At 41.6% G+C, this 16,119-nt stretch overlaps 1 protein-coding gene across 1 annotated transcript in view; it reads right to left on the reverse strand.

Moving 5' to 3' along the window:
• MAML2 (mastermind-like 2 (Drosophila)) overlaps positions 1 to 9,270 on the reverse strand; it is a 372,408-nt gene extending 363,138 nt beyond the window's left edge. Inside the window, exon 1 of the mRNA XM_012000955.1 lies at positions 8,567 to 9,270. Coding sequence (XP_011856345.1) covers positions 8,567 to 9,079 — 513 coding nt within the window. The 5' untranslated portion in view covers positions 9,080 to 9,270. The remainder of the gene's footprint in view (positions 1 to 8,566) is intronic.
• Positions 9,271 to 16,119: the final 6,849 nt, after the last annotated feature.

The following is a 16,119-nucleotide window of genomic DNA, read 5'->3' on the forward strand; positions in this document are numbered from 1 at the left end:
TAAGTAAGACACAGTACAGTACATATTGTATTCAATTAAGCTACCTCTTTGCACCCTGGTTACCAGGACTCTAAGAGATTATACTGTGTATCCAACAGACTCCCGGTAAGTTATTAGAGGTTGTAGCAGACTTTTGCCTTAACTAAATTTTCTTAGAAACAGACATGTAATTAACTTTCTACTGAAATCTATGAGAGCTACCTGAGGAGAACGCTGTTGTACAATGAGGCATTTAAGGTGTTGGGCTTCATGTGGGTGAGAGTTATTAGAGGGCTGGATAAGAATCACAAATATAACTCAGCCACATTTCTGACAAAAGATAAATTTTAAAGCAAAAATGTTAATGATTCCATGTTAATGTATGAATCTGCCAGAATGACTCACGAAGTAAGAGCACTGTTAGAAACAAAACAACCCAACTATGTTTGACACTGCATTTCCTAAGCATTATTACCATCAAGAAAGGGGAGGAATCTCAGGTTAAATCACGGGGAGTAAGCAAGAGAAAAAAAAAAAAAAAACAGATAAAAATTTTTGACTACATTCTCTGTTCTGAGTTTGGACAATAAATCCATCCTTGCCCAAATATAATCTACTAAAGAACAGACTATTTGTTTTCTAATCCTGTCACTTCATAGAAACATCATGCTTTCAATTAAGAATTATCATCACTAAAACTTGCTTTGAACCCTTGGCAACATCTTCCTCATGTTTTTTTTTTTTTTTTTTAATGGGAAATTGCACTTGAGGAGGTACTGAGTAAAGAAGGGATTCTGAGGTGAGAGCCACATCAAGGCATGGAAATTTCAACATGCTCCTGCTTAGGGTTGGAAAGAGGGCAAATCTGTGTTGCCTACTCATCTGCAGATGCAGTAAGTTAGCAACTTTAGCCAGGGATCTGGCTTTCACAAGCATAAATTTAAATCTCCACAGTAGGGAGTTTCTAACCTTTTGTGCCTCTAGGACCAAATTCACTTGAGAATTATTCATTAATTTCAATTAACAATTCAATTAAATTGGTTTGTCTATTCAGTTCCAATGATTCAAAACTCTCAATAGGTGGTTTAAATTTCTCATTTACCTACTAAGTCCACACTTTACACTTGCTGGGTAACTGAATGGAAACCCAGACTGAATTCTAGAAGTAAGGAGTCAAGTGGACATTTACTCTACTCAACTTCTAGATTAGGAGTCCTAGAATCCTAGGATTGGAAGAGGTAGTACTTGGTCCCATTCTCAAGAAGGACACTATTTAACATTCTAGGGAGATGCAAATCCATCCCAGGTGATGTCTTCATGTTCAACTATTAAGGGAACTGATAAATGATACTCTTCACTAACCATTTTAAGAAAACACTAAAAAGAAAAGCCATGCTCTTCCTCTAAATGTCTAAGGCATTACTGGAAACAGAATTCTGGGCTGGGAAACCTATGAATCTGATTCAGGTATGTTACTTCACACACTAATAGTAACAACTAGAATTTATTGAGCCTTTACGAGGTGCTAGACAATTGCTTCATTTAATCAACAGCTCTAAGAAGTTAATTCTATTACTATCACTCCATTTCACAGTCGAGAAAACTGAGGCAAGGTAATTTAATTGACCTATCCAAGAAAACACAACTAAGTGGTAGAGGGGTGATTTGAAATCTGATCGTCTCACCTCAGAGTTAAGATCTCAGGCTCTTAACTGCCATGCTTCTTTGCCTCCTTATACAAGCCAACTGAAACAGTTCTATTTCTAACCCCACTCACCTCCCTTCTACACTGTAAATTCAAAGAGGGCAAAGGGTATACTGAAGTGTCCATCAATGTATTCCTGGCACAGTTCATGGCACAGAAGAGCTGTACAAAGATTATTTACTGAATTAATGATATGTTCCCAAACTCTAAAAAGGACCCATGCATACAATCTTGATGTAAGAGTTTAAAACCTTTGTTAAAACATTAAGACCTTTGGAGAGCTATGGCATGTGTCAGTATTGTCATTTGCCCATTTTCATGTCCATTCCTTCAGTAATTTGGCTATGGTAGGGTCCAGCTTTCTAATTGTCCTCAGCCTGTGGAGAATATGTGAACTTCTCTCTTCATGTCCTCTATAGGGAAGTGGAATAGCCTTTGCTCTTTTACCTCTGTTTCTCACAAATGTGTAGGCAAAGGTTGAAGCTGGTCAATAGCCCACTAACTACCGTCAGCATCCCAAGCATCATGCCATGAATCAGGGAGGAAGGAGATGTTGGTTTTTCTCCTTTGCCATCTTTCCTTAGGGTCCCTTACCTTTGCCTTGTAAACAAGAACCAAATGGGGGAAACTGGTATCCAACTGGACCTTAAGACAAGTAAAAAAATTGTAACACATCTATTTACAAGCAAAGAAATAAGTACATCTCAAAGACCATCTATAATAATGCTTTTCTCATGAATTTTTGTTCATATTTTTTTAATAATGAGAAGATCTTTTCCACATTAGTATACAGGCAGACTCATTTGTTGGGAAGACTTATTTACACATCAAGAGAGTATATACACTTTTACCAACAGGGCAATTCTTGTTTGCACTGGAAGGTCCAGTGAACCTAAGAAGCGAGGTATAGCTTGGTCTGCTTCTTTTACTTCCTCTTCTGCATCCAGCTAGTGTGCTTTAAAACTATCTCCTTTTAGTGTCAAAGGGCATGTCACGCAGTATATAACTCACCATGAATGGGAGAAGTGTGTAAATAGCAAGGCATTAAGCAGCTCAAGGGACTTGAAGATAGGTAGTGCAGAGCACTTAGGCAATGCGCTATGAGAAGAGGCTGCTGGAGGGGAAATGTAATACTTGTCTTCAAGTATATGAAGGATTATTATTGCATCATAGCTGCTGATTCCTCGGAGCCGTCCTTGCTCTACTGTTTTCCAGGGCTTCTGATTTGCTCTTACCAGACCTCCAGGCCCTCCAGGATGTGGATCAATCTCATTTATCCCCCTCAGTACTCATGTGCAACCACACTCAGTCAAGCTCTGCTCTCTGTTCCCCAAACACTTAACTTACATGCCTGCACTCAGCGACCCCAATCCCACATTTCTGTATTTTCTCCCTCTTCTCAGGCCCTGCTGGTGACGCATGTTCTCATATAGCTATCCCTGACCTATATTTGAATCTCTCTACTACCAACTACTAGCGGTACTCATGTTTGGAGCACCTACTATGTATCAGGCACTATGCTGACTGTTTTGCTAAATAACTTTAGCTGTTTTTTGCAGATGAAGACACTGATGCCAAGAAAATAACAAAAGTATTTTCTCATATTCATACAGCTAGTAGGTATAATATAGAGACCTGAATATGGGTCTAACTATAAAATCTATGCATTAAATTATTCCATTTACTCTAAGCTTCAGTTTCCTTATATGTAAAATGGGACAAATGTTGATTACTCACCTGTTTTTTGCAGGCATTACATAAAATAGGTAATTAAAAAGCCTTGCACATTTTAGGACTCAGTAAATATTTATTCCTCTCTTCCTCTGATTTTTCTGTATCAGTTTTGGTCCATTCTATCTGGTTAGTACTTTTCCTGTTACTTTATTGAAGTGGTCTTTCATTCCATTAGGCTGTAAGTAAGCAGGGACTATGTCTTTAGCTGTATTTCTCCTTATCCTCCCAGGAAGGCTGCTGGAGTGTGATGGAAATTAGCATGAAAATGCAAAAGAAAAAATTTCGAATTGGTTTCACTAAACATTGCCCTGCCTATGAACATAAACATATATAAGGGTCTGGATTAAAGAACAAGAAAGCGGTAGAATCCATTCAGAAAGGCTTAGCTGCCATGCATAGCAGAACTGGATGACTGTTTTCAGATTCCCTTTCAGGCCTTCTTAGATTAAATAACAGTGCTAAACACAAACACAAACAACAACAACAAAAAAACAGAAACAGCTAATTATGGCCACTCTCTTAGGCATATTTAATTGCTATGTCTAAGAATATCTGAAAGCCCATATTTAAACATATTGGTATTTAAAAATATTTATAATACAGAAGCCGTAAGTGATTAAACATTAAGATTTAGAAACATTTGATGAACATCACCTACCAATATTATTTCAAAGAAAGCATACGCCTTCTATAAACAAAGATTAACCTAAACAAGCAAGATATCTTGGTTTATATAACAACATCACCTTGATGTCAAAGAAAGGTTTTTATCAATTTTTGGTAAAGTATTATACTAACTCTTTTCTCCATTTGAACCCTTTTGCCTTTGTGAGATCTTATAATTATATTTACTTGAAATAAGTGGTAGGAAGGTCCTAGATAGATAAGAATTCTCCTTTTTTTTTTTTTTTTAACTTTGTTCTAGAAAACAACAAAAATAGGTCAGTTTTTAAGGAAATGATGGCTGCATACATAAATAATATAAACACTCCTATCACTGTCCTGGGAGGACATTTATCACGTAGACTGCCATAGACACCCAGATCTGGCCTCCCACTTACAGCTCTCAACTTTTTAATTGTCAATTGGAAACTTGATTATTATCAGTTAAAAATAACCAGGGTACTCTGGCAATGATTTAACTTGTTTGACTTTCTTAAGCTAACAATTAACATTTTAGACTATTGTTGACAAAATATTTAACTTTCCCATGCATGTGTGTAAACAACTTTTCTAATATTCCTTAGATGTTCTGGGGGACACACCTTTCCAAAGCTTCCCAGGTCTGTGCAGAGGCCTGTAAAGTAGATGCATTCAAAGACTCCAAAGACTTTCATAGCATTGCACTAGGATTTCCTGGGGCTTTCAGGAACACTTAAGTATACGGATATGTCAGTCTTATCTTGACAGCACGAAATTTGAAATGCCAATCCCTCTATTTACAATAAGAGCTATTTCATCATTTAAAACAGACAGCTGAAAGCTGAGTATACATTTAACCCCTAGAAAAACTGGTATTATCATTCATTGTTTAGAAGTTTATTACTAGTAGTAAGTTTATTACAACTAACACTAGTATTGCATTTTGGCAGTGCTTAAGTTTTTCTAAAGCTTGTTCAGAAAAACACACTCATTTGCTTCTCTCAACAAGCTGGGGCAGCATGATTGTCCTCTCTGTTCCACAGATGACTGCTAAGTGACTTGTCCTAGGTAACCCAGATGGTGATCCAGCAGGCACAAAACCAAGGGATGTAGGCTCCTTGTCTGATCTGTTTTCTTTCCTCCACATGACATTAGAGAAAAGATAATCTCTGAAGCCAGAGATGACATGGAACCACTTATCTTCTCATCCTAGCAATACAATCTATGCAACAGAAAAAGAGCTTGTCTCAGGCAAAAGGGAAAGATTAATAATGTACCACAGAAGCTCTAAACCTTACTGTTCCATGGACCAGCAATTATTCAGTTTTACAGTTCATTCAAAGATTCAAACATACTTCACCAGAAAATGAGTTAGTGCCTAAAGTCTGCTCCAAGTGGTTAGAAATGTAGATATGCTCAAAGCCTTATAATCCGGGCCCTCTGAAAGGTCCTGTTCCTGCAGTCTCTGCAGCACTGGGGCTTCCCCTGAACTTGTACTTGAGCTAAATGAAGAAATTGGCTGAGTAAGGGCTGTAGAATTAGGCTCTCAATGTGGACAGAATTAGAACTGGCTTGGAGGTTATTCTTGCATTGTTTTTGAAACTTAAGGCTATTGAAAGGATTCAGACATTATATATTCCTTGCTGTGTAACACCCACGAAAGTCAACATTATCCCACCAAACAGAAGTTGTCCTTTCACCTTCATTCAACAAATATTACCCACTGTCTTCAAGGCATTGTACTAGAAAGTATGCAGGATACAAAGCTTTCATCTGAGGACACAGCACATATTTGATTTTAGATTATCAATATTCTCTCCCTTTCTCCAAAAGACATTTATGACCACTTATGGCATACGAATTAACTCTTAAAGTTACACATTCAACACACCCAAGCCACATAAATCCGGTTATGGACACAGTAGCAATAAAATTAAGAAAAAATTCTGACACCCTGAACAAAGGCCCTTTTAAAATTAATAGCATATCTGAAAATAAGAGGAGCCTGAGTAAAGTAAGACTTGCCGATGTAATGGGCTTGGTGAATCACTTCCAAATGCCCAGGCCTCCCTTTGGACACAATGTTATCAGGTTAATACAGCACTTGCATCACCATCTCTGAGTACCGTGCTGAGTAACAACAGGCCAAATTTAGAAGCTAAAATGGAGAGGGAATTTCCAAAAACCCGTGCAATGCCACATATTTTCAATGAGAAGCAACTACTAGAAATATACTATCTATCCCTTGCCCTCCTAACTTACACTGTGCCTCTCTGCATTATCACTACACCTGGAAATGGAGCTCCTCTAAGGGAATGTCTCAGGAGATGGCTGGTGGTTAGAAGACAGAAAGAGTCCCTCCTAGGACAGGGGTAGCACAGCAGCCAGCTCTGGCTTCTGCAGCAGTAAGCTTTCACTCGGGAAGGGCCAGGCACTGCTCCCTTACTTCCCTCCCAGCATGGGTATTGCTACTGTAAAGTTACAATGACCACTAAAGTTGGTTTCATTTCCCATCATGAAACACTCTAGAAAAAAAAGGCTGCCTTAGCTTACTTCCAAGTTGGACAAAAGCAGAAGCTCAAAGAACAAGGCCAGAGGCAAACATGCCACCTTTCCTTCAGAGGCTGGGCTCTGAAGGCCACAAGGGAAGCCCACTCTGGCTCTTCACGGCCCCCTCCGGTCCTGGCACCCAGGCCAGAGATCAGTCTTCTCTGCTAGGGTTGGGCTGGGTGCCTCACTCGCGGTTCCATCCCCAGAAACACTTACCAGGAGACTGTGAAGCACACAAAGCCGCATTATTGGGAGACTTGCAGACAGATTATAAATTTACTGGGGACAATCAAGGCATTTAGATACTTTTGGCTGCAGATGCTGGTGACACACACATACATACAAACCTCATTCTTCTCTCCATTTGAGCAATTCTTTACCCCCCTCCTTTACCCTAACATCTTTTTTTCACAAAACAACCTCCCACTGCTTTCCTAGGGAATTCCAGGGAGAAGTGGGAATAGAGCAGGTGGTAGAAAAGGATATTAGGCTTTGAAGCTTTAATATAACCCCACAAGCTAATGCTATTCAAAGGTAAAACTGTAAACCCTGTGCAATTTAACTGTTGGTAGTTATTTTTCATCTGGAGCTGACGTCAAGGAGTCCCATTTCTAGGTAGCCCCAGTAAATGTGTTCATGGTTGGGGAGGAAAGCACCATTCTACTCCCCAGAGGTTCCCAGAGCCTTCATCACCACGGACCCAGGCAAGGGATTAAGGGAAGCCAGAAAGAGCCATCCTGAGCGCCTGGCCAGAGGATGTCCTCTCCCGAGAGCTCAATATCAGGCTCCTTTGGAGGAGCAGTTAGACACAATAGCACCATCTCCTTTGGGCTTTTTGAGTACTTTGGGGCTTGCATGGCCATTTCCTGTTGCTTTTGCTAGGGCTGACCTGGGTAAACTGGAGCAGACATAGAATCCAGAAGCCCCATGGAGCTCCAAAAGGGAGGAAACCTGCAGGGCCACAGGGCAGGGTTCCACCTTCCACAAGAGGCCACTGGCCCAGCAGCTTTGGGGGAAGCCTGCAAACAGCGGGCAGTCACCTGACCAGGACTGGCACTGAGAATCAATGATCCAAGGGATTCTCCTCTGGGATGGGGTGTGTCTGCGCCTCTGGGGAAGAACTTCCAGCCAGAAACTTAATCAGAACTTTTGGGTTTGATATCCTGTCACCAGGAGTGGCTGAAGACAGGTATTTCCTAGGAAGATGATCTGTGTAAATAGCTGCTTCGTGCCTGTCCACTTAACGAATGCTAGAAGTGAGCGTTACCGGATTGGACGGGAGTGCTTGGGAAAAGAATCGAGATGTCGCTCAGGGGTGAGGGAGTCTAGAGGGCATCAGAGAGTAGGCCTCTTAAGAAACAGTGCCTCCCTAGTTTCTCTTTGGGATATTTTCCGCAAATTTTGTTTTTGACTGAGGGGACACTCGCGGAATTTGCTCTTTGTTACAGCTTGCCATTTATGTTCTCTTAAGTGAAGAAGAAGGGGTCACTTCAAAAGGGAGAGGGGAAATGGGGCAAGAGAAAAAGGCTTTGATAAAGGCCAGCTGGGCTGAAAAATGCTTTGGGGCTGCAAAATGGCTTGGAGGCCTAATCAGGGTTGGCTGGCCAAAGCCAGAGGATCCATGAGATAGAACCTTCCTCAGTGGCTCAGATCTTGCCAGCTGGTAGCCTCTTCTTTTACAAGCTGTGGACCCCAGAAAGCCTCTGGAAAACTTGGGCGTCTTATCAGTTAAGGAATAGCCTATAAGTGAAGGAAATCTCAGGGGTGAGCACCAACAGAACATGATGAGTAGGCGCATGAAACCAACCAAACAACACACCCAATGGCCTTTGAGGTAGTCAGGTGACATCTTGGCCTTCTTCACTGCCATCCACTCTACCTTAGGCCAAAGCAACCTCTACCCTCACAAAAGGCCACAGGACCACAGCCAGAACCATGAGAAAGCCAGGTGCTTACCGCAATCAGGGCTGAGTTCCTCTGGTCCCCTGGGGTTGAAGCAGGTGGCTGCTGCTCTCCGTTTATCCCACCACTGCCACCATTATTGCTACTGTTCAGCAGGTGCTGCTGGTGGTGATGGTGATAGTCTGGTGGGGGCGGTGGGGCTGCTGTTGCTGCTGCTTGGGAGGCCGCAGGAGGGGCAGCAGGGGGCGGTGGAGGGGCTGTAGTGGTGGCAGCAGTGGCGGTGGCCTTGGTGTGTTTGCCAGCCTTCCTTGCCCCCTGGCCATGCTGTACAAGGCTCAGGAGTTGCAAGGTGCTCTCTCTTTCCCGGTCTGAGCTCTCGGCCCTACCTCGTTCATAGCGTCCTTCACAGCTCAGGTGGTGTTGGCGGCAGACAGCGATCCGAGCCCGGAGGCGCTCCACGATAGCACTGTGCACTCTCGGGGTGACTGAGCCCCCTCCAAGGAGCCCCGCCCCAGAGGCCCCCCCTAGCCCTCCTGCGGGGGCCTGCGGGGGCGCTGTGTCCCCCATCTTACTGGACACAATGATTGCTGCCTCTGGGATGGTGAGGTGGAAAGAGGCTACTGCTGGCTATTGCAGGCAAGTCTGTTTTTGACAATGTGAGCTCAGTGTTCAGGGCCACATGAATAGAGGTCTTCAGAGGTTGTGGGGGAGCCGTGGAGAAGGTGTGGGGGAGGGGAGTTAGTAAAAAGAGGGTGGGGAGAAAGAATAGAAATCAATTGGGGGGAGGATAAGTTGGAAACAAACCCTGATTAACTTACTCTAATTGCATTTGACAGCTCTGGAGAAGTTGGACAGAGTTGGTGGATTTTTTTTCCCCCACCAAGCTGATAAGAGCCACTAGGTACTTCGTAAACACACGATCTGGGGGTTAGATCAAGAATTCAGGGATTGTCCAGCAAGAGACAGAAACACACAGCAAAAGGAATTGAGAGAGGTATTAATAGAGAGGACTCCCCCTCACCTAGTTGTTTCCGACAATTCTTTATGGGGATGTTTCTGCAGAGAAACACATTTCTACCATGTCTATGTAACCGGCAGCCTTGACTTTTCCTCAGGTTAAATAAAAAACCAAAACAAAACAAAACAGTGCTGTTTCAGAAGATGTTTAAGTCACTGTTCAAAATGTGCAAAAATCAAGGGAGACTGTCTTTTGGCTTTTAATTTTTCCTCCCTTTCCTTTCGCTCCGGTGTTTTCTCCTCTTTGGGGATACTGTAGGATGTTGTCTTCTCCCAAAAGAGGGAGACAGCTTTTCAACTGTTAACAATGTCAGTAATTGGACTTTTGGACCATGCTTTTTTCTTCAGCTAATCCAATCACCGGTAAAATCCTCACTCCCTCTAAGGTTTCCTAGCCTTAAATGAAAAGCAATCTTAAGTCGCTAGCCACTGAGAGAGATCCTTCAACACATTTTTTTCTTTCCCGCTTACGTTTCTATTCCTCACCCCCGGCTCTATTCTAATACAGTATCAAGAGAGACAAACTCTTCCGAGAGTAATTTACAAACGATGGTCAAACTTACAAACTTCCAGCAAATTGCACCGAGTCATGTCCAGCCACTTTTCTGTCCACTTTTGTACATTCCATCCCCGGCCAGTGGATCTGAGGGTCTGGACTCGCAATAAGCAATGTGGTTCTATCTCCTGTATTCGCTCCGCTTTATGGATTTAAAAAAAAAAAAAAAAAGTAGCTTGAATTTTCCTTTCTCTTTCTCGTCTGTTGTTAGCCGCTTTGCTGACACTGGCTCCCGCCCGGAGTCACGGCGATACACAGGCTTTCATTGTGCTCCGATAGGAGAGGGAGAGAAAGAGAGAGAGTGAGACAGAGAGGGAGAAAGAGAGAGCCAGCAAGCTGCAGATGGGGGTGGGGGGGGGGGCGGGGAGAGGGCGGGAGAGCTCGTTCGAGGCTCCCTGGTGGAAGGCTGGTGCCACTGCGCGAGTGAGTAATCGCAGCCAGGCACCGGGGAAAGGGGAACGCAGAGGGCCTCCCAGTGGCTGAAGAGGTAAATCCCAAGGCCTGCGCATCTCAGCTGCCCTCGCTCAGCTCAGCCTCAGACTCCGTTAAGTGGGGAAGGCTGGGGAAATTCCCCAGCCTCTACACAACCATTTCACCAGCTCTAAATGTTTAAGAAATTCCGGGCCAGGAATGTGTTTTCCCTTTCAGCCCTACATTACGCCCTCCTGAGGATATCATTTTCATTTTTCAATATATTGTAAATGACACCACTGAGCAACCTAGCACGAGCTATGTGAGCACCGAGGAAATGTTCATTAATAGAATAAGGAAGATATGAATGTGTGTGTTGATGGCGGAAGGGATTGCGAGTGGAGAGGAGAGGTAATCACATTGTTAGCTCCTAAAGGGCAGGCAGGTGTAGCGTTTGTCTACCTGCCTGCCCATTTGTGTGTCTCTGGATAAGTGAGTCTGGGTGATCACAGGCAAATCAGTTGGAATAAATAAAATATTTTATGAGAATGATACCATTAGCGATACCAGTTCTAGAAAAGAAGGTTTTTATTTGACAATGCATGACTGCCTATGAAAAACCAAATATAAGACCTGAGGTATCCTTAGCTACCTGGTGCACATATACAATGAGGAAAGTCAATGTGTAGCAGCTGAGTTTCAAAAAGTTTTTTTGTTTGTTTGTTTTTTTAAATGGAGTCTTGTTATGTTGCCCAGGCTGGAATTGAACTCCTGGGCCCAAGTGTTCCTCCCACTTGAGCCTCTTGAGTAGCTGGAACTACAGGTACTCACCACTACTGCACCTGGCTCTGAGTTTCAAGAAGTTTAATAATAGAAACCAAATAGATCTCACACAGATCATTGTCCCCTCATTTTCAAGTGATCCAACCTTTAAAATATCCAATCTTGGCCAGGCACGGTGGCTCACGCCTGTAATCCCAGCACTTTGGGAGGCTGAAGCAGGCGGATTACCTGAGGTCAAGAGTTCAAGACCAGCCTGGCCAACATGGTGAAACCCTGTCTCTACTAAAACTACAAAAATGAGCTGGGCGTGATGTCACATGCCTGTAATCCCAGCTACTCGGGAGGCTGAGATGGGAGACTTGCTTGAACCCAGGAGGCAGAGGTTGCAGTGAGCTGAGATCACACCACTGCACTCCAACCTGGGCGACAGGGCGAGTCTCTGTCTCAAAACAAAAAAAAAAAGCCCAATCTTATTCTGGATTGTGCTTGCTGTTTTCAGTTATGAAGATTAAATTAAGGTGAGCACAATACTGCAACAGTTAGGACGAAAAATATTCTGGGTATCCTAATTTGGAAGTCATTTAGATTTGAGGTCTCAAATAATACACCTTCAATAATCTAAGTAAACTCTGGCATTTCATTAATATGGTCCTGTTTCAAACTGAGCTATGGAGAGAAATCGGCAAAATCAAGGCAAACATCTCAATACTGGATTTATTTGCAATTTAGTTCCCTATAGGTTAGCCTACTTTAGTCCATTTTATTTTCACCAATCCTGTTAGCTTGAAAATAGGGACAAATACAGTCAGATTTTTTTTTTTTTTTTTAAGACCTAGTCTCGCTGTGTCACCCAGGCTGGAGTGCAGTGGCGCGATCTCAACTCACTGCAACCTCCACCTCCCAGGTTCAAGTGATTCTCCTGCCTCACCGTCCCAAATAGCTGGGATTACAGGCGCGCGCCACCACGCCCGGCTAATTTTTTGTAGTTTTAGTAGAGAGGGGGTTTCACTATGTTAGCCAGGATGGTCTCAATCTCCTGACCTTGTGATCCACCCACCCTGGCCTCCCAAAGTGCTGGGATCACAGGCGTGAGCCACTGCACCCAGCCTTCATTGGAACATACTTCTTTTTTTTTTTTTTTTTTTTTTTTTTTTTGAGACGGAGTCTCGCTGGATACTTCTATCTCTGTTCCTTCCAAGGCTAAGTTCCTCACTATTCAAGAGAAAAGCAGAAATATATATTTGTTAGATAAGGAGAATTTGAATGGAGAACTGTCATGAGGTGTCATTAAAGAGGACAAAAATAAAAAACTTTTATTTTTAAAAGTTTAGTTTTAAAAAGTTGTCTTTATCAGACAATATTTTCTTTATACTATAATGAATATTTTACATTCGGCATGAAAGAAACATGTAATATTTAAACTGAAACCATTCCATTCACTCTGTAGCCCTTCAGTAACATGGGATTTGATTAATAACATGCAGTCCTTAGTCAAATCAGCTATTACTAAATGATGTAAACTTTACTCTGCTAGACATGGACATATCCTAAATTGTGAAGCAGGAATTTAATATTCATATTATATTCCAGTGGTGTAGGACACTTCTTTGGAGGGTCTTTTTTTGTACACATTTATCCTTAAATAGACATTTAATTTTAAGTTGACATTATCATCAACATCTTCATTTCTGTTCTCATCAGTTACAATTAAAAAATTACTTTTATAGCCATAGCACGTCTCATATATTATCCCTCTTAATCCACAAACAATCCTGAAAGATACTATAAGCCCATTTATAAATGAGAAAAACTAAGCCTCATGAAAATTAAAGTACTTGCTCTGGTTCACATAACTAGGAAGTAACAGACGAGAACTCTAATTCAAGACTGATTTCATGGTGTAAGGAAGGTGTCCAGTTTCAATTTTCTGCATATGGCTAGCCAATTCTCCCAGCATAATTTATTTAGTAGGGAATCTTTCCTCACTTGGGTGTTTTTGTCAGGTTTGTGGAAGATCAGATGGTTGTAGGTGGGTGGTCATATTTCTGAGTTCTCTATTCTGTTTGATCTATGTGTCTGTTCTTGTACCAGTACCATGCTGTTTTGGTTACTGTGCCTTGTAGTATAGTTTGAAATTGGGTAGCATGAGGCCTCCAGCCTTTTTTTTTTTTTTTTTTTTTTTGCTTAGGATTGTGTTGGCTATCCAGGCTCTTTTTTGGTTCCATATGAATTTTAAAATAGTTTTTTCTAATTCTGTGAAGAATGTTAATGGTAGTTTAATGGGAATAGCATTGAATCTATAAGTTACTTTGGGCAGTATGGCCATTTTCACGATATTGATTCTTTCTATCCATGAGCATGGATTCCATTTGTGTCCTCTGATTTCTTTGAGCAGTAGTTTGTAGTTCTCCTTGAAGAGGTCTTTCACTTCCCTTGTTAGCCGTATTCCTAGGTATTTTATTCTTTGTGTAGCAATTGTGAATGGGAGTTCATTCATGATTTGGCTCTCTGCTTGCCTGTTGTTGGTGTATAGGAATGCCAGCAATCTTTGCACTTTTATTTTGTATTCTGAGACTTTGCTTAAGTTGCTTATCAGCTTAAGAAGCTTTGGGGCTGAGAGAGTGGGGTTTTCTAGACATAGAATCATGTCATCTGCAAACAAAGATAATTTGACTTCCTTTCTTCCTATTTGAATACTCTTTATTTCTTTCTCTTGTCTGATTGCCCTGGCCAGAACTTCCAATACTATATTGAACAGGAGTGGTGAACTCTAGATGGATTAAAGACTTAAATGTAAAATCCCAAACTATAAAAACCCTAGAAGAAAATCTAGGCAATACTATTCAGGACATAGGCACGGGCAAAGAGTTCATGATGAAAACACCAAAAGCAACTGCAAAAAAGCAAAACTTGAAAAATGGGATCTAATTAACTAAAGAGCTTCTGTATAGCAAAATAAACTGTCATCAGAGTAAGCAGACGACCTACAGAATGGGAGAAAATTTTTGCAATCTATCCATCTGACAAAGGTCTAATAACCAGAGTCTACAAGGAACATAAACAAATTTATAAGAATAAAACAAACAACCCCATTAAAAAGTGGGCAAAGGACATGAACAGACACTCCTCAAAAGAAGACATTTATGCAGCCAACAAACATACAAAACAACCCAACATCGCTGATCATTAGAGAAATGCAAATCCAGACCACAATGAGATACTATCTCATGCCAATCAGAATGGCTATTACGTAAAAGCAAAAAACAAACAAACAAACAAAAAACCCCAAAACAAAAATGACAGATGCTGGTGAGGTTGTGGAGAAAAAAGGAATGCTTTTTTAATTTTTGGTGTAAATTAGTTCAATCATTGTGGAAGACAGTATGGTGACTCCTCAAAGACCTAGAGGCAGAAATACCACTTGACCCAGCAATCCCATAACTGGGTATATACCCAAAGGAATAGAAATCATTCTGTTATAAAGATATGTGCACATGTATGTTCACTGCAGCACTATTCCCAATAGCAAAGACATGGAATCAACCTAAATGTCCATCAATGATAGACTGGATAAAGAAAATGTGGTACACATACACCAGGGAATACTATGCAGCCATAAAAAGAAATGAGATCATGGCCTTTTCAGGGACATGGATGGAGTTGGAAGCCATTTCCCTCAGCAAACTAATGCAGGAATAGAAAACCAAACATCACACCATCTCACTTATAAGTGGGAGCTGAATGATGAGAACATATGGACACATGGTGGGGAACAACACACACTGGAGCCTGTTGGTGGTTGGGTTGGGGACTGGGGGGCATTAGGATGAATAGCTAATGGATGCTGGGCTTAAAACCTAGGTGATGAGATGATCTGTGCAGCAAACCACCATGGCACACGTTTACCTATGTAACAAACCTACACATCCTACACATGTACCCCGGAAGTTAAAATAAAAGTCGAAGAAGACAGACTGACTTCAACCTTAATCACTAGTCTGGCTGCCTCAATAGCAAGTATGAAAGGAGTTATGGGGGAGCCAAACTATCTTCAAAGTAACTCAAAGCTGCTCAAAGACTGCAGTTTAATTATCCCTCAGTGAACACTCTGGAGTCTAAGTAAGCCCTGTAATACCTCCTAGGAATGAGTACTATGTAGATCTACTCATCTGAGTATGAGCAGACAAGTCAGGAAATACGGTCAATTGCATCCAACCGCCTGTACAATAGACATTTCTTTTCCCTTGTGTTTTCTGGTCTTACGGTTTTGTTCCGTCTTCATAACCCTAAAGCTTCTGTATAGCTCTGTGATTTTTTTCTAGAATTTCTTCCCTTTTACTTGTCCATTTCTGTCTTCCTCATCATCTGTGCTATCAATAGCTACCTAAAACTAAAGCACCTAACGCTGTAGTAATAAATGGCCAAATCTAAAAAGTTTATAGTCATGTGAAATGATATGTGAAATAAGTGAGCTTAAAAACTGTTTTTGTAATTAGCTGGGCGTGGTGGTGCACGCCTGTAGTCCCAGCTACTCGGGACGCTGAAGCAGGGGAATCAGTTAACCGCGGGAGGTGGAGGTTGCAGTGAGATCGCGCCACTGCATTCCAGCCTAGCGGCAGAGTGAGGCTACGTCACAAAAAAACAAAAACAAAAACAAAAAACTGTTTTTGTGTTGTTATTGAATCAATGATATTGATGGTGATGATGATGATAATGATAAAATAGTATGTCCTAATACCTGTAAAGGTTAATTCTATTTTTCAACATTTCCATTTTCTTATGAACTACTTGCTTTTTACCCCCAATACATGTTAATTCTCACTTCCTAACAGCCTTTTTG

This window comes from Mandrillus leucophaeus, unplaced genomic scaffold, assembly GCF_000951045.1.
Source record: "Mandrillus leucophaeus isolate KB7577 unplaced genomic scaffold, Mleu.le_1.0 Scaffold643, whole genome shotgun sequence".
NCBI classification, from domain to species: Eukaryota; Metazoa; Chordata; class Mammalia; order Primates; family Cercopithecidae; genus Mandrillus; species Mandrillus leucophaeus.